Source organism: Malurus melanocephalus, unplaced genomic scaffold, assembly GCF_030028575.1.
Source record: "Malurus melanocephalus ecotype Western Australia unplaced genomic scaffold, MMel_1.1 scaffold_17, whole genome shotgun sequence".
In the NCBI taxonomy this organism is placed as follows: Eukaryota; Metazoa; Chordata; class Aves; order Passeriformes; family Maluridae; genus Malurus; species Malurus melanocephalus.
Window position 1 is genome coordinate 2,433,951 of NW_026623249.1, and position 17,005 is coordinate 2,450,955.

The following is a 17,005-nucleotide window of genomic DNA, read 5'->3' on the forward strand; positions in this document are numbered from 1 at the left end:
ACTACAAAATCCCGCAGATCCCAGTACACGACCCCATTCCAGTTCCTAAATCTCATGGACCCCCAAAATCCCTCAGACCCGTGGTATCACATATCGCCTGGCTCTGCCTAAGCTTTTTGGGACRGAATCTCTCCTCCAAAGAAGATGCCGAGCGCGTCCTAGAGAAAGTATCCGAGCGCTCCCAGCGGCTGCAGCGGCTGCGGCGCCCGCCCCGCCCGACGGAGGCGGTGCCCCGGCGGCCAATGGGCATTGGTTAGGAATTAACCCGTGGTGAATTAGCGGCGATTGGGCGCCGGGGCCCGCCCCCGGGCGTGCAGGGCGGAGCTGCAGGGCCGGGATGTGGCGGGTGGCGGCGGTGCGGGCGCTGCGGGGCGGTGGGGCCGGCGGGGCCGGCGCCCCCCGGGCCGCGTCGGGAGCGGCAGCGGCGCAGCTCCGCCAGCGGCTGGAGAGCGAGCTGGAGGATATTCGCGGCGCCGGCACCTGGAAGAGCGAGCGTATCATCGCCTCCAGACAGGGTCCCCACCTCCAGCTGGCGGGCGGCGGGGCCGGTGCGTGCGGGGAGCGGCGGGGAGGCAGGCTCTCGGTCCCTTCTCCCGGTGCCATGTCCCTGCTTCTCTCTGTTTCCGCAGGGATCATCAACTTCTGCGCAAATAACTACCTCGGGCTTTCCAGCCACCCCGAAGTGATCCGTGCCGCTGTGGAGGCCCTGGAGAAGTTCGGCGCTGGGCTCAGCTCCGTCCGCTTTATCTGCGGTACCCAGGTAGCGGGCAGCATCCCTTTCCCCGCGGGTCTTTCGCAGGGTGTCCACGCAGACTTCCCCACTCGGCGTGCGTGCGCAGTACTAAGTTACACGTGTCCCGGTGAGAAAAAGAGCCTGCCAAGTCCCCACTAGCCAAAGATCTGGAAATACGCCAATTTAAACCATTACAACACCTGAGAGAGCAAAGAAGCTAAACACCCTTCTGAATTAAGAAAATTAATGCCTTTTCCCCTCTCTTGCGGGTCAAAATTATAGTGAACCTGACTTGAAGTGGCTCCATCAGACCCACGCCAGTTTATCACTGCTGGAGCCTTTTTTGAGCCCTGCCTGATTGAGTGCAAAGAACAAGCAGAGCTTCTGTCCTGTGCATGGGGAGCTTGGAGTCTCTCTGCTGAGGTTTTGGCACCCAAACCCATAATCATAGTTTAGGGCTGCATTTGCTGAACTCAGCTAACTTATTCCATGCACACACTCTTTTTCTGGGAAACACCTGGCTGATTCCTCCCCTTTCAAGTCAGCATTTAACAGCAGTGGGCAAGCAAGAACTTGTGCTGCCCCACTGTTGACTCTTACTCCTCTCTCCTCTTTAGAGCATACACAAAGACCTGGAGGACAAAATYGCCCGTTTCCACCAGCGGGAAGATGCCATTCTCTATGCCAGCTGCTTTGATGCCAATGCTGGTATCTTTGAGGTTCATAAGGCTTTCCTTTTGTTGTGCATGGAGGAGGGGGGTAACAGCCATGTGGCTGCCATGCCTTCCAGAGGCTCTGATGTGGGCTCTGTGTGCCAGAAAAGATGGCAGTGACTGGTGGTGTAGAGCCCTGGCTTGGGGCCCTTAGACCAGGGAAGACATGCAGAGGCATTTAACCAGCCCTCACCTCCCCTGTGTCCAATCAGTTCCAGGTCTTGGGGAGGGCTCCCATTTCCTTGGAGGCCAGTAGTCCCCCTAAAAGCGTAGRTGAGGGGAAGGGGTGATGTCCCAGTCATGTTAGGGAAGGGGGAGGGAGGTTTTGAGTTCAGAAATCATAAGGAAGAGCCTGCCTAAAGACAGCACGGTATAAGGTGGCTAGGAAGGAAATACAAAATGTAGCAGTGCCAGGAGAAATGTGGCAGCTGCACTCAATCATAGCATTGTTCTCTGTACTGAGGGAGGCTGGGAGATCTTAGTGAGCTGGCATCTGGAGCAAAGGATGATCCTTTTTGTTTGGCATGGGCAGGCCCTGCTGACCCCAGAGGATGCAGTGCTGTCGGATGAGCTGAACCACGCTTCMATCATCGATGGGATCCGCCTGTGCAAGGCCAATAAGTACCGCTACAAGCACATGGACATGCAGGACCTGGAGGCCAAACTGAAGGAGGCACAGGTATGGAGGTCTGCTCCCACCCCAGTGGCAGGGCACTTGCTTAGCTGTGCTGCCTGTAACCAGTCCTGGAGGGTGAGCTTTGCCTTTCCCCATGCAATAGGCAGTGRTTTTACTGACAGGCAGGGTTAAGCAAGGTGGCAAAGCAGATGGTTGCACTGCAGATCTCCCCATCTCAGTTAGATACATCCTTTCCAAACAGGAGTTAGAGTATGTCCCGTTGCCAGTCCCCCTCCTCAGGGTGACATCTTCACSCCTGGGGATGCCTTTTTCCCTCCAATAGAAACATCGACTGCGGCTGGTGGCCACTGATGGTGCCTTCTCCATGGATGGTGACATTGCACCTCTGAGGGAAATCTGCCAGCTAGCCCAGAAGTATGATGCCCTGGTGTTCATCGATGAATGCCATGCCACAGGCTTCCTGGGACCCAATGGCCGGTAAGTGATGGCTTCACACCTGTTTCTTCCTTCTGCTCCAATTCTGAAGCAAGGCCAAAGGGCTGATGACCCACATGGTTTTGTGTGGGGACTCTTTGAAGGCTTTGCACCTCAACTTTGGGATACCTGGAGATTGAAGGGTGATACTTTAGCAGTGATCCATCCCAAAGTGTCAGCTGCTTTGCAGTGTGTAGTGGATGGTGTGACCATCTTATCTGCCTCTCCTGGCATGTTCTTTGTTTGGACTATTAAACTTCTGTGGGGGAAGTTTGAGCACTCTCCCATCTGTAAGGGATGAAGAACCCATGCTCTTACTTTGTGAGGTCCCAGCTTAGGTTTTCTGCAGGAAAGGAAGGGTTGAACTATCACAGGGGCTGTTCCTCCCTACAAGGGAGGAGATGCCAGAGACCTGGCTGATGGTGTTTTGTTTCCCTTGAGGTATCTGAGAGCTTCCCTGGTGCGTGCTRGTACGACTGACAACGTGATATTCCTTTTTCAACAGGGGTACCGATGAGCTTCTGGGGGTGATGGACAAAGTCACCATCATCAATTCCACCCTGGGAAAAGCTCTTGGAGGAGCTGCAGGTGAAGGCATTTTCCTGTTCAGRGTCCCGTATGCTATAAAGAACTCTACAGCATCAGTGTTGTTTCCTTCCTCTGCCTAATGATAGAGTAACAGATGCATGTTATTCTCTTCCACTGGTAGCATGAAGCTTGGTTTGTGATGTTGCTGTGGGGTTCAGGGAGATCCTGCTGTGTGCTCCTTATGCTGTTGTCTTTCTCATGTGTTTCCCTTTGGGGTCAAGGTGGAAACTCTTGGTCAAAAGCATCAGCTGTGTGTTTTAGACCTGGTTTGTAATTAAATTCCTGTTAGAGTTCCAGGTTTGCTTTATCAAGGTGCCCTGCTCTGAGCAGGTCACGCTGGGTGCCTTGTCCAGTTCTCTCTCTTCCATCTGCAGGCGGGTACACAACTGGTCCCAAACCCCTCATTGATCTGCTCCGCCAGCGTTCCCGCCCATACCTCTTCTCCAACAGCCTGCCCCCTGCTGTGGTGGGCTGTGCATCCAAGGCCCTGGACCTGCTCATGGAGAGCAATGCCATTGCACAGTCTATGGCTGCCAAAACCCAACGGTGAGGGGGCCGTGTTGGGGTGGGAGCAGGGTCAGCTTTGTTGGGAATGAGTTGTCCATATGTATTTATTAACACACACCACGTTCCCCAGTGATAGCTGTGAAGATAGTTTGCAAGTCAGAGTTCAGGGGAGCCTGCAGGATGTGCCTGTCTATAGTAGACAGATGTGCAGACAGATGTGCCACATCTGGATGTTCTGTGTGCTTGAACACATCTGCCCCTCAAGGATCTGCAGTCCTGTTTTGCTGAGCAGGACATGGCCAGGAGATCACTCCAAGAGTAGAGATCTCTGCCCTGCACAGAAGATTCACAGTGGGACCAACTTCAACCTGTCTCCAGTGGCCAGGGCTTCCAGAAGGAAGAAAGGCAGTGGTCTCCAAGGACAGGGGTGATGAGGTTTTGACTCATCCTATTGTTCTCATCACCAGGTTCAGAAGTAAGATGACAGCAGCTGGCTTCACCATCTCGGGGAAAGATCACCCCATCTGTCCAGTCATGCTGGGGGATGCTCGGCTGGCATCAGTGATGGCAGAGGACATGCTGAACAGAGGTGATCCAGGGAGGGAGCTCAGGATGCAGACACATTCCCTGCAGGAAGGCACAATTGGTGGTGGTGTCACCACAAGCCCTCCTCTGGAGGATGTTCCTGCATGAAATCCATTACTCCTCCACCCTCCAGCTGCAGACATCCTCATATTCTCCCCCAGATGTTGCTGGCTTTACCTTCTTTCTCTTTAGGGAGGGGATTTCCATTCATGCTCTTGTCCTGTCATGCTAGACTCCACCCCCATCACTGGCCCTAAACCTAATTTCCACGCTTAGGAGCAGATGGCATTTGAAAACCCTCAAGTCTGGAAGTGGCTATGGGGAGGGGAGCCTATCTGTCACCCAGTACATCTCAGCCTGCCTCCTTTCCTCCCAGCCATCTCTGACTGCCTGCATTTCCTCCCCAGGCATTTATGTCATTGGCTTCAGCTACCCTGTGGTGCCCAAGGGAAAGGCCCGCATTCGGGTCCAGATCTCGGCCGTGCACAGTGACGAGGACATTGACCGCTGYGTGGAAGCCTTCACCGAGGTGGGACGGAAACATGGAGCGCTGCCTTGACGGGCCAGCAAACATCTCCTCAGCACCATCCCTGCCCACAACCAAGTGCCTCTGCCGGGGAAAAAGGCTTGAGCAGCACACTGCCAGAAGCAGGACCGTCCCTCAAGGCATCACAGCCTGYATCTCTTGAGGCAGCCAGCTGGCTGTTGCAGCATGCTGGCAGTAGCACTGACAACCAGCACTTTAAAGTGTCATTAAAGGTGTCCAGCAGCGCAGCAGATGTTTGTTTGCCTCCTGTTTCCTCATCCAGGAGCTGCACCCCATCCCCATCATCTCATGCTGTGACCAGGCACGCTGCTATGTTTTCCCTGAGGCCTCAGTCCATATGCTGAAGTACTGCAGTTCCTGCTGTCTCCTGCTGATGGAAATACAGCGTTGCTGACGTGTCTGATGTTGCCTGTTTCTTCTATGCTGTCCTGTGGGTCCAGCAGCATAACCGTGGCAGATCTGACTGCTGCAATCCCCCACCGAGGCAGGGCTGTTTCCCAAGCCCTTTGCAACCTCTGCCACCAGCAGCTGGTTAGGAAAGAGGACGTGGGCCAGCCAAAACTCCAGTGCTTCTTTCTCTCCTTCTCGCTCTCATGTGTTAGAGGTGAGGCTCGCTTGTACCCAGCTACAAGGCTTTACCAATTGCTTCAGTAGTCCCAAACCTGCCCTGGGAAAGACRCCTTGCTCCAGAGAGGCCAGCAGGCAAGCTCAGCAGGCAAGCTGAGGTGGCAGAGGCCAGCAGCATGGTGAGAGGACCTGCATATTGCTAAGGCCAGGGGCAGAGCAGGTGACAGAAACCTTGATTTTTCTTCAATGTGGCAGGAATCTCTGGTTTGTTCCTCCAAGCTGTGCTGGTATAGCATTTCAGCATTCCAGCAGGAGCAAGTGGGACCTGGGCATCTCTTAGGATTGCTTTGTTTGCATCAGTTTTGCTCCAGATCAGAAATTGTGTGTCCTGCCAGCTGTTTATGTGCTGAAGGAGCAGCTGCAGCCAGGGACAGATTCCAGCTGAAATGGAGTGTGCTGAGCACTGTGTCACATCAGCATAGACCTGCTCTGAAGTTGCTGTGTGCCTTTAGGCAGTCAAGGGAGCAAGCCACAGGGCAWTAATGTCTGACCTGACCTCAGCTGCAGAAGAATATAGGCGTTAATCCAGGATTGTAGGGGTTCACAAGATGCAGAGGACAGGGGAGAAATGTGTTCTGTAGGTTTGACAGGACTGCAACCAAACCCTGTTAAAACAGCTGGTAGTGTAACCGTGTGCTGATTTTGTTTAATTTTCCACCTCCGCAGGCCCTGAGCTCAGCCTGCTGATAAACTATGATACAGAGTTCCCTTTCTGTGGGAGGGCCTCGAAGTGCTACAGCCCCTTTTCAACAGGCAGTGTTTTGGCATGGGAATTGTAGCGGGGAAGGCAAGGGGATTGCTTTCGGGCCCCTCTTGCAAATTTGAAGAGATGGAGCTTCAGCCAGGTGGGCTTGGGTACAGGGAGGTTGAGAGCCTAAACTAAATCACTGCTGTTTTGAGCCCAATGGACTTGTACCCCTTGTTCMCTCCCTCTGCAATCCTGTACCGTGCTCCTTCACATTTCTCTCTTGCTGGTCCCCAGTCCTGGTCTCCCCATCTCCCCTGGTCTTCTGCAGCCCTGCTGATGCCTTGACTCCACCCAGGGCAGGGAACCCTAGCAGTTTAATCCTGCTCCAGGTTTCAAGTCCCCCTCAGAGGGAGAGCAGCCATACCCATGTTTTGCTATTCAGCTGCAGGCCAGAGCAGCAGCAACCTCCCTCCTGTGATGCTCACAATTATTTCTGTATGCACATGAAGGCTTCCCCCTCTGTTCCTCTTCTCACCAGGAGTACTGACCTCTCTCTCCCCTCCCTATCTCTCAGGCCCCTTGGCACTCTGCCTGCCTCAAGGCCAAGCCCTGCACCAGATTGTGGGAGCTGTCTGGGGAGCAGACTGGGGAGTGCTGGGGCCCCAGGAAGGCAGGAGGGTCAGATGATGTCATGCTGGAAATGAATAATGCTGTGCCCATTGACTTGCAGGCACCACATTAATACTGCATTCCCAGGCAAATCCTCCCATTCTTAATTTCTTCAAGGCTTCCCAGCCTAGGTCTGATCTACAGCTCTAGGCAGCTTTTAGCCTAGAAACCAGAGGATTTTTTGCTGAGTGGAATGTAGAGGCAGATGCCACTTTTGGAAGATGCAGTTCTGACCCTGGGCTCCATGACCCACCCTGTACCCTGTATGTTGTTGTGGCAGTTGTGGGTCTGGAGCTGTCACCCTCTGCACCATGGGATCAGTGGGGCATCCACATATTTTACCCATTTTACCTCGAAGTAGGGGACTATCCCATCCCATGCCATTTTCATACGCACCCAGCCCCACAAATGCTTCCAGCTCTGGGTCGTGGCCCACCCCCCACTTCTTCTACCCTCACTAGGCTGTCTCACTGCAGTCCCAAACCTGGCCCCCTGCCCGCTGGTTCACTCCAGCCCCTCTCCACGTTGCTGGTTCCACCCTGAGCAGTGACCCACCTCTCTCTACCCTTTGCTGGAATTCCCTTGCCTTGCTTCTTGCCTGCAGCCCCACCCAGGCAGGCAAGGATGCCCCAGCTTGGAGTGAGCTTGCTGGGGCTGATGCAAATAGGGTCTGAACCTGTTACTCGGTGCCATAATTTCCCCATCCCTCATCCTTTGCTAGAGATAAATGCTGCACAAGGGCCTCCGCTGGTGCTAATGCCTCACTGCACTGGTGGGAGAGGGGCAAAGCAGCTGCAACCGCTACCCAGGGATTTCGGCGAGACACAGCAACGAGCACAGCAATCCCCACTTCCTTTCTGGAGGTTTATTTCCGTAAGGGGATTTTCTCCCTGTTCCGAGGCTTAAGTGCAGGCAGACGCTTGCCTTTTCAGGCGTTTCGGCTGCCAGAACGGGGACCAGTTGGTGCCTCTGTAGCSCCGCAGCCCCCTCAGCGGCAGGAGCACTTGCAGGCGGCCACGACGGGGTAGGGGACCTGGCGCCAGGCGCAGTTTTGGGGCCCCGGCTGCTGGGGGGTCCAGCAGTGCCAGGCCAGCAGCTTGATGCGGGTGAGCTGCGCGGGGCGGCAGGACATGCCGGGGGGCCAGGAGCAGCCGGGGCCGCCGCTCTCGCACGTGGTGTGGCGCACCCAGCGGGGCCAGAAGACGGGTCCCAGATCGACCCAGGCGGAGGTGAGGCGGCAGGTGGCCCTTTCCACCAGCCACTGCCGCAGGCGGCGGGCCAGGGCCGCCGGCAGCTCCGGGGGCAGCCCTGAGGCGGCGGGCAGCAGGGCGGGCAGCTCCAGCCCCTCCGCCTCTCGCCACAGCTGGCGGTGGTACCGCCCGGCGCCCTCGGCCAGATCCCTGCTCATGGACTCCAGGTTCTCCTCGAGGGCGCTGCCGTTGCGGCCCCGGGGCTCCTCGGTCGCCATCCAGAAGGGGTCGAAGGCCGAGCCCAGGAGCCGGCGCAGCCGCCCGGGTCGCAGGTGCCGGGGCTTGGGAGAGTAGCGATAATCCTTGGGGGAGAGCGAGAGGCTGTAGGGCCTCACCGGGGCCGAGGGGTGGCCGCGCAGCAGGTGGGCGGTGGGGTCAGCGGTGCTGGACGGTGGCGGCAGCAGCTCCCGAGGTTCCTCCGGCGGCGGCGGTGGGCTTGGGATGCCCAGTGGTGGGAGCAGGCAGAGGAGGAGGAGGATGAGGCAGCTGCCGTGCGGTCCCTCCATGGCGAGCGGCGCCGTGGCAGGCTGTGCCCGACTGCAGGCTTGCACTCCGCCGCATCCCCTGGGTTATCGCCGCGTCCCGAGGCATGGCCTTCCCCTTTTCCCTGGTTACAGCGGCTGATAGGGAGCGGCGGGAACACCTCGCTCCTTCCCGCCAGAGGGGCAGGTGGCGGGGACAGGCTGTATGGTCCCTCCTGCCAGGCTGAGGGGTGCCACTGAGCCAGTGGGGATATTGGGGCTAATGTGGAGGGGAAGGGGCCAGCGCCTCCTTCTCCATCTCCTGCTTCCTCATTGGAAGAGGCACCTGTGACCTTCCCAGTGAAGAGAAGCTGGTGGCCTTTGAGCTTTGCTGAGAAACGATCACCAAGCTGCACTCCACCTTAACGCACATCAGGGCACGGGTCCTATCACCAGGATGGACACAGCAGCAGAGCGGCGGGGCAGGAAGGCTGTGTGGGTCGCTGATGTCTCTTGGCAAATCAGCCAGCACCCATGCTGTCCCAGGCAGCTGTGATGGAGCTAGACCTCTGCAGGTGACCATCCTGGAGGTCTTGTCCTCCCTCCCACACTGCAGTACTGGGGGAGTGCAGACCTGGATTGGATGGAATCCAAAACCTGCTTTCTCCTCCTTCCCCAGGTCAGACATTGTGGGAGAGACTTGATCTGCTCAGTGCCATGCTACTAACAATTAATTAACAACAGCTAGTAACAGCAATTAATTGCAGAGGGTTTAAGGCCCTATCCCAGGGACAGAGCAGGGATCAGGTTCACAGTGGTGGGATATTTACACTCCCCAGAGGTGTTGGATAGCATGTCCTGTACCCCCAACATCAAGAGGTGTCTGCTGAGGTCCAAGGGAGCCTTCCCCACTGCATCCTCCCTCTTCCACCAGAGAGTAATGAGCTTTCTCTGCCACCCCCTCCTCTGCAGAAGGAGCAGGGAGAAGCTGAGTGTGCAGGAAACCTGGGCAGAGAGGAGTTAACTCCAACCTCAGGGAGAGGGGAAAAAAAAACCAACAGAGAACTATGGATCAGCAGCAAGAGCAGAGGGAGGGAAAAGGGGGAGTGTGAGAGAGCAGAGGAGCTCCAGAAGGAGAGAGAGCAGAGCTGGTGGCAGGCAGCGGGAGGCAGCGGAGCGCTGGACAGGACTGACTGGGATGACAGAGCTGCCCGGATAAACTCTTCAGTGGTCTGCATCCTCCTAACATTGCCTGAGCTGGACTGGAGGTCTCCCCTGAACGAGTGGCAAAGCTGCAGGCCCTTCCTCAAAAAGGTGAGTGCTGGCTTCCAAAGCTGAAAGGTGGCGTCGGGCTCCCTGAGCAGAGATGCCCTGGTGCATATGCATGCCCAGAAGGATATCCCATGGGGGCAGATGGATAAGCTGGTGGGTATCTATCTGTGGGACAGAGGGGATCAAAGAGACAGAGTGGCAGAGGCAGTCTTTTGGCGTGATACACAAAGAAGCTGGGAAGCAGAAGTGGCACGAGCTGAGGGATGGGGGAGTCAAGGAGCTGTCATGACCGAAAAACAAGTTAATTGCTTGTCAACAGTAGCTAGATAACAGTGTCTTTCCTTCTGTGTTATTGCTCAGGGAAGGACAATTTGTTCTAATGATAGCACAACAAGGGGAAGACTCACTCAGAGACAGGCTGCTGGTGCTCTCTGCCTGAGCACAGTGTTACTCAGGGCTGGAGGAAATTTTGCAGCAAATTACAAYACCTTGAGCTGTGGTAATAACTGGCTTCTTCACAATGATGATCATATTTTTTTTCAGGGTCTCCTCCTCATCCTCACCTACCTGCCACCATCCAGCCCTCGACCACCTCTCAGCATTAGGAAAAGGTGCCCTTAGTTGCTTCGCCTCTGTGGAGCGTAACTACTGCACAGGGAGCAAGGAGCAGCCAGCTCCAGGGTGGAGGTGGTTCCCAGCTTCAGGAGTTCCCCTGGGGTAGGAGTGTGTTGGAGTGCYGCTGCTCGGGAGTGTGATCCAGGCATCAGGTCCCTGCTGCCAGAGGTGGCATAGCCTGGGATGAGTGTGCCAGGACCACTCGCAGTCTGTTGGAGCTCCCTTCCCCATGGTCTCATGGTCAGACTTGTTGAATGCTAGACAGGGTTTAGACTTGCCAAAGCAAGCAATCCCAATGGGTTTAGCAGCTTTGGGGATGCAGGAGGAACATAGGAGAGGCCAGATGGCAGGGCAGGGGGAAGCCACTGGGGTGCTGGAAGCATAGGAGATGTTCTGATGGGAGTGTGAATCTGGGCAAGAGAAAGAGGCTTCAGCTCTGCTCAAGCCAGGCAGATGTGGGCTGACTGATCCCAACAGCAGTGTTGCCAGCAATTTCACAAGGGTCTTGGTGGTATCATTTAACCAGCTGGCTGGATTGGTATCTCTGGGCAAAATGTGGGTGTCAAAGGCTGGCATCAGGCACCTTGGGGCCTATTATCCTTTTTCTCCTCATGCAGGTCCCTGCAGTCTAAGAGGAAGATGCCAGGGGGACTGAATGTCTCTTCTGACAGCCTGGAGCTACGAGTAGCAGGGATTATTGTGCCCATCATCTTCTCCCTCATCTTCCTTGTGGGTATTGTGGGGAATGGGCTGGTGCTGGCTGTGCTGCTGTGGAATGGCCAAGTCAAGTACTCCACCACCAACCTCTTCATCCTTAACCTGGCCGTGGCTGACCTGTGCTTCATCATCTGCTGTGTCCCTTTCCAGGCCACTATTTACACCCTGGATGGGTGGCTCTTTGGGGCCTTTGCCTGCAAGGCTGTGCATTTACTGATCTACCTCACCATGTATGCCAGCAGCTTCACCCTGGCTGCCGTCTCTGTTGACAGGTAAGTGTCCCCTTCCATTTGAGTTCTGCAGCTCAGGGACAATGAGTTTTGCCACCCATGGGCCAAGGGTGGGAGAAAGGCCACTCCTTACCCTGTTGGGTATCCGGTAAGAGGCAGGTTGGGTCTCCCCAGGAACAGCAAAACCTCCAGGACGCCAACACAGATCTGAAGAAACAGGAGAGTCCTGCTCCTATCCTTCTSTTACCTGGTTCAGGAGATACACTGCTTGCCCTTCTTGAGCTAGCACAGCAGAGTAGATGATAGAGATCTCAGTCTGCCCTGATACTTTTGTGAACTCACTGTAACCCTCTCTCCCAAAATGTTTGGGAGGGAAGACATGGGTGGCTGCATAGGAAGGGGTGCACAGCTGGCAGCTCCACAGGGCAGGAGAAATGCCTCATCTCACTCATGTTGTGTTTTGTCTCTYTTTCCCCTTCCCTTCTTTGCCAGGTACTTGGCCATTCGCTATCCACTGAAGTCCCGGGACCTCCGCACCTCCCAAAATGCAGGAGTGGCCATTGTGGTGATCTGGTCACTGTCACTGCTCTTTGCAGGGCCTTACCTCAGTTACTACCAGATAATCCATTACCATGGTGTGCCCATCTGTGTCCCCATCTGGGAGGACCAGCGCCGAAAGGTCCTGGACATCCTCACGTTTGTATTTGGATACCTGCTGCCCGTGACCGTGGTGAGCCTGGCGTACATTAGGACCATCAGGTTCTTGTGGACCTCTGTAGACCCCATAGAAAGAATCTCAGAGTCTCGGAAAGCCAAGCGTAAGGTCACCAAGATGATTGTCACTGTGGCCATCCTGTTCTGCCTCTGCTGGCTGCCCCACCACCTGGTCATCCTATGCTTTTGGTTTGGCCACTTTCCCTTCAACCGGGCCACTTATGCTTTCCGCCTGGCTTCCCACTGCCTTTCCTATGCCAACTCCTGCCTCAACCCCATCGTCTACTCCCTCATCTCCAAGCATTTCCGCAAGCATTTCAAGCAGGTCTTCACCTGCATCTTTTTCCAGAACAAGATCAGGAAAAAGAAGAAGAGAATTGGAAGGAAAGTCCATATGGTCAATGTGGAAAGAGGTTTCACCAACAGGATGGGAGCTTTCTATGGAGACAACATTGAGGTGACTCACGTCCCAGAGAACACCAGGAACAGGGACCTTGAGGGTGCCAGTCATGCCAGAGCATGGACTCGGCAGGTTCAAGATGCCATGGTCTCTGTTCAGAAGGAGCGAATGGAGGGGGAAAGTTTGGCAACAGCTGGCCATTCCCTAGGCATGATCCCTCTAAGAGGAACTGTAGGACAAGACCAAGAAGAAGCCCTAGAAAAGGGCTAGACAGGCAAGAAAGTCTCCATTTGCATCACATTTTCCAACCACATCACAGAGTTTTGCTTTCCTCCAGGATCATCAGGTGCACACATTATCCCCACTGAGATGATTTTATGTTGGCAGTGAGAGATGAGCTCGCTCGTTCAAACCCATTAAACTAAATCCTCTGCAATCCTGTAGCCATGTCTGAGACCTGCTATGATCCCAGCTCAAKGTTCACAGTAAACTTTCAATGACTGCAACACCCCTCCTTTTCGTTAATTACTTACAGTGTTTAATTAATACTGTGTGGATCCCGAGTATGTAACCCTTAATGTGAGGCAGGTTTGTACCTATAATTTCTTAAAAGCAGGTGAAAGAGGGGAAGCTTGACAAAAGGTGTTTAGGAAAAGCTGTGTCACTGTGGGACACCCAGACTTCCATACTGGAGCTGGGGAACAGTTACAGGTTGTCGTGGCACCGGTAGGTGTCCTGACGCCTGCATGGGCCACAAAATCCTCYGGTGTCCTCACTTGTCCCAGTGCATGGTACCGGACGTTGTGTCAAAAGTAAAAGGGTTTTGGCTTCAGCCASTGCTGTAGGCATTGCAGAGTGGGCTGGGTGACATCAGGCAGCTTGCAGAGCTGTGATGTGCATGAACAAGATCTCCCTCTTATTTCTCTTTCTGTTCCCTTCTTCTGTTTGCATAAATCTTTCCTTATTGCTTTGTCCTGCCCACTCTTAATTCCCAGGTGACGTGGTATTTCTAACACACACTGAAGCTGCTGTATGCCTTGCTAGAGGCTCAGCTGCAAGGACATCCCTTTCTCTCTGTGAAGGCCAGCTGAAGAGCTGTGCTGGGAATTAGTTTTCTTTTTCCATTCAAGTGCTTTGTGACGCTTTCTGCTCTTTGAGCCTCCCTCACCTCTATCCCTGTTTCTGATTTTTCCACTCCTGCCCTTTCATGATAGCTGCTGCTCCTCTATAGCTGATGTTTTTCAGAAACATGTCCAGTGTGCCTTACCCATCTTCCTGGAACAGCGAGTTCTGCAGCCACCCTCTGCACATGATGCCATGGCTGGTGGCCAGCTCACATGGCCTCATCATTTCTACAGGTGAAGGCTCACTGCACAGCACAAAGCATTAGAGGGAGAAGGGAACAGCAGTTAGGAACAAAGATGTGGCACAGTTGGTTTCTGCCTGTTCTTGCTCAAATGTGGCTGGGCTGTTTCTCACCCCTGATCCTGCTCCTCCTGGTCTTGGCTTGCAAAAGGAGCAGATTAGATCATGACTGACTGCTGCACGTTGGGGTGAAGCCCAAATGAAACACGACAGAGAGGACAGGGAAGATCTTGGGTGAAGGTGCATTTAGCATGACAAGTGTCTGCAAGCCCCATGCCCCTTCACTAAGCTCTGCCTGGTGCTAAGCCCTGGTTTTGGGGAGCACRTGAGCAGGAAGGGCAGGCACTGAGCCTGGGTTGGGAAGGCTCTGGAGCCAGAAGGGAATTCCTGTCTATCCAGTAACAGTGTACATGCTCCAACTGGTTTCTCAGCTCAAAAGCAGCAGTGAACCAAAGATGTCACATCCTTGATATAGAGTCAGGTTTAATTAAACCTGAAGGAGTTTGATTGCTGCTTTCCACGCAGCCTTCCCTCCAGACTTATTGGCATTCTGCAGTCTCTGCTCCCATCTTCTTGCTTTAATTAATAACTCTTTTCTCTTATTTTCTTTCCTGCCTTTCATGACTCGGGCTGACATGCTCATCTTTAACGCTGCAGAGGCTGGTTTGCCACATCAGTAAAGTGCTGCTGTTCCAAGGTCTGGAACAGGTTAGATAAAATGGGAGAGGTGTGAGCAGGTCAGGGCTTTGTAGCTAGTGGTCAGCACCAGCTTTTCTCTGTGGAGTGACAGTCCTGCCAACTATGTGCTGGTTCTGGTGTCTGGCTTCTCCCCAGCATGTGTGACATGAGCCTGACACCACTGGGAGGTGTCAGACCCAGGTGCCAAGAAACTCATCCTACTTATGACCCTGTGTACAAATCTGGCAGCCCAGGGAAGGGAATTCTGCTTATTTGCTTTTGGGTTTAGCTGCTGGCTCCTAATCCATGACCAGCCTTAGCAGGTTATGAGCTGATTATTTTAATTCTTCCAACAACTACGTGCTCTMTTTCCCTCTCAGAGACTTTTACAAAAAAACCCTAGAGAAACGCTGCTTGCCATACCTCCTAATCAAAACTTGATGATTCCTACATCTAGCCACYCCACAGGCCCTGGCCTGCCCAGGTCTGCTCCTCCAGGGTGGCCAGGCACAATGCATGAAGAAGGCATCTTTCTGTAAGTACCTTTCTGTGATAGATGAGATCTTTGCTCACAGAGTGAGCAAAGGAAGTGGATGAAAGAGTGCAAGTTTGCCAGAGAGGCTTCCTGGGGCTTCCTTAGCAATGCAGATAATTGCAGTGCTGGATTTGGAGCCTGCTAGATAGGCAAAGGTGGAGGGAATAAATGAGTTCAGCTGCTGGAGATTAATTATTTTGGYTGCTGAAGAGCTGAACAAATTCTCAATGTTCACACATATTGCAGCGTGCGCCTTGCATTCGATTGTGTAGGTGAAGTGGCTGTTCCAGAGAAAGGTCATTTATTTAATAACATCCAGCTTTGCTGGGAGGCCTTGTCAGGGTCGCTGCTTCTGCCCTGGGTCCTCTGTGAAACACAAGCAGGTTTTCAGCTCTCGCTTGCCTAAGCCAGATCCTCAATTTGGCTGGTTTTGGTTGCATCTTACAGCACAGCAGCAGCAGCAGAGGCAGGGAGGTTGCTGCTGGGTTCAGCAGCTGGGAATTCAGCACATCACATCCTCTGAATTTGGAGGGGAAATAGAGTGTATTTGGAGGCAGGTAGTGATGAGAGGGAAGCAAAGCCTAAAGTCCCAGTTGATGTCATGGCCCTGAGGACAGGCATGAATCATTGCTCAGGAAGGGATCTGGGAGGTGCATTGGATGGTGTAGCACAAAGAAAATGATGAGKTTGGAGTCATTTTAATGGGAGAATAAATAGGAGAAGAAAACTTGTGCTCTTGTTTCCATTTGCTGCAGCAGACACCCCTGGGAAATGCAGAAAACTGCCACCAACCTCTCGGGTTGTGCAGGGAAATCTGTGGCACAGGGTGCAAGGACAGACAAAAGCTGCTGGGAGAAGCTGTAGTCTCTAGGCCAGAGGCAGGAAGAAACCCAGGCAGTGCCAGTGAACAGCTCTCAGGACAGTGTGAAGCCATCTTTCATCCTACCCTGGAACAGCTTCTTTCCTGCCTCAGCACCTAACTCTCATTCTGGACACAGCTGTTGAGCATGACAGGATAGTTAAGGCTCTGGTATGACTGACACAAGGAAACCTAAAACTTTTCTCCATCTAGTGCCAAACACATGATATGGCTCAGGGCAGCCCATGGCTTCAAGCCCTGAGGCAGGAAGGCATAACTGACAGCAGTGATTCATAGAACACTTATACATTATATATACTACATAATATTATATTTTTTCCCCCAATGAAAATCAGATGTCCTTTTCTCTTTCTTACCTGGTGTTACTGCTAAAGCAGTGGCAAAATTTCCCTTAACCATTCGTTTTTTTATTGCCTCTCCTCCCATGGGGGGAACATTGCTGCAAAAGAAGCAAGACAATTGCTCCCGGCTTGCTGCAGCACCCCCACCTTTCCCCTCTGTCGGAAGCTGTTAAGAAAAAACCCAGCACCAGGCAAGACAAAGGCCTAAAGAGCTGTGGACAACATCACGTGTGCCAAGGCTAAAAGCTTCACTCTGAGTGTCGGCTAGATGTGTTCCTGGGTTTGAGGTAAGCTTCTAAGAGGTGTCTACTTAGAGACATCAGTGACTGAAGTAACTGCAGGGATAAAGAGCATTTCAGCGACCTGCTCTTTATGCCCCTTAAGGGTCTCCTCAGCAACCAGGTTGCTGAGGGGGCAAGCGCCAGCAGCTGTGTGGATGTGGATGTGGTGGTTTAGAATGCTGGCCAAAAGCCAGGAACCCACAACACCTGCTCATTCACTCTCCCCCACCACCACCACTGGGGAGAGAAGAGCGAAGAAAAAAAATTAACAAAAGGGCTCATGAGTTGAGATAAGGAGCAGGGAGGAAACACTTGATGGACAAAACAGGCACTACTYAAAKWATSAARTGMATTTATTRCTAASAAAGTCAGAGGAGGAGAATGAGAAATAAAATACAACCCTCAAAGACACCRATCTTCTCCCCACTCCCTCCCCACTTCCCACCGACAGTGCAAAGCAGCGGGGCTGAACAGGGTGTGGGGTTGGTCAGTTCATCA

At 53.6% G+C, this 17,005-nt stretch overlaps 3 protein-coding genes across 5 annotated transcripts; 2 read left to right on the plus strand and 1 right to left on the minus strand.

Annotated features, from left to right (window-relative positions):
* The first annotated feature begins 308 nt into the window (after positions 1 to 308).
* Positions 309 to 5,011, plus strand: GCAT (glycine C-acetyltransferase). Its single transcript, XM_057388120.1, has 9 exons — positions 309 to 548; positions 630 to 760; positions 1,351 to 1,452; positions 1,979 to 2,125; positions 2,406 to 2,560; positions 3,063 to 3,145; positions 3,520 to 3,691; positions 4,120 to 4,241; positions 4,645 to 5,011. The coding sequence occupies exons 1-9, from the start codon at positions 338 to 340 to the stop codon at positions 4,794 to 4,796; spliced, it is 1,275 nt and encodes a 424-aa protein (XP_057244103.1). The 5' UTR covers positions 309 to 337; the 3' UTR covers positions 4,797 to 5,011.
* A 2,615-nt stretch (positions 5,012 to 7,626) lies between these two features.
* On the minus strand, positions 7,627 to 8,524 carry LOC130587165 (noggin-like). Its single transcript, XM_057388133.1, has one exon. The coding sequence runs from the start codon at positions 8,522 to 8,524 to the stop codon at positions 7,757 to 7,759; it is 768 nt and encodes a 255-aa protein (XP_057244116.1). The 3' UTR covers positions 7,627 to 7,756.
* Positions 7,855 to 15,767, plus strand: GALR3 (galanin receptor 3). 3 transcript variants are annotated; one of them, XM_057388111.1, is made up of 4 exons: positions 7,855 to 9,793; positions 10,295 to 10,362; positions 10,984 to 11,355; positions 11,806 to 15,767. In XM_057388111.1, exons 3-4 carry the CDS (start codon positions 11,006 to 11,008, stop codon positions 12,695 to 12,697), a joined length of 1,242 nt encoding a protein of 413 aa, XP_057244094.1. In that variant the 5' UTR covers positions 7,855 to 9,793; positions 10,295 to 10,362; positions 10,984 to 11,005; the 3' UTR covers positions 12,698 to 15,767. The 3 variants fall into 3 exon arrangements, with proteins under 3 accessions (XP_057244094.1, XP_057244086.1, XP_057244077.1); XM_057388103.1 differs by lacking the exon at positions 10,295 to 10,362; XM_057388094.1 differs by lacking the exon at positions 7,855 to 9,793 and having other exon boundaries at positions 9,897 to 10,468.
* Positions 15,768 to 17,005: the final 1,238 nt, after the last annotated feature.

Bases quoted from the DNA above. Each gene is read 5' to 3' on its own strand.
- GALR3 (XM_057388094.1), top strand. From the start codon at position 10,272: ATGATGATCATATTTTTTTTCAGGGTCTCCTCCTCATCCTCACCTACC. The intron at 10,469-10,983 runs GTAGGAGTGTGT...CTCCTCATGCAG, and splicing joins GCTTCAGGAGTTCCCCTGGG to GTCCCTGCAGTCTAAGAGGA. The intron at 11,356-11,805 runs GTAAGTGTCCCC...CTTCTTTGCCAG, and splicing joins GCTGCCGTCTCTGTTGACAG to GTACTTGGCCATTCGCTATC.
- LOC130587165 (XM_057388133.1), bottom strand. From the start codon at position 8,524: ATGGAGGGACCGCACGGCAGCTGCCTCATCCTCCTCCTCCTCTGCCTG.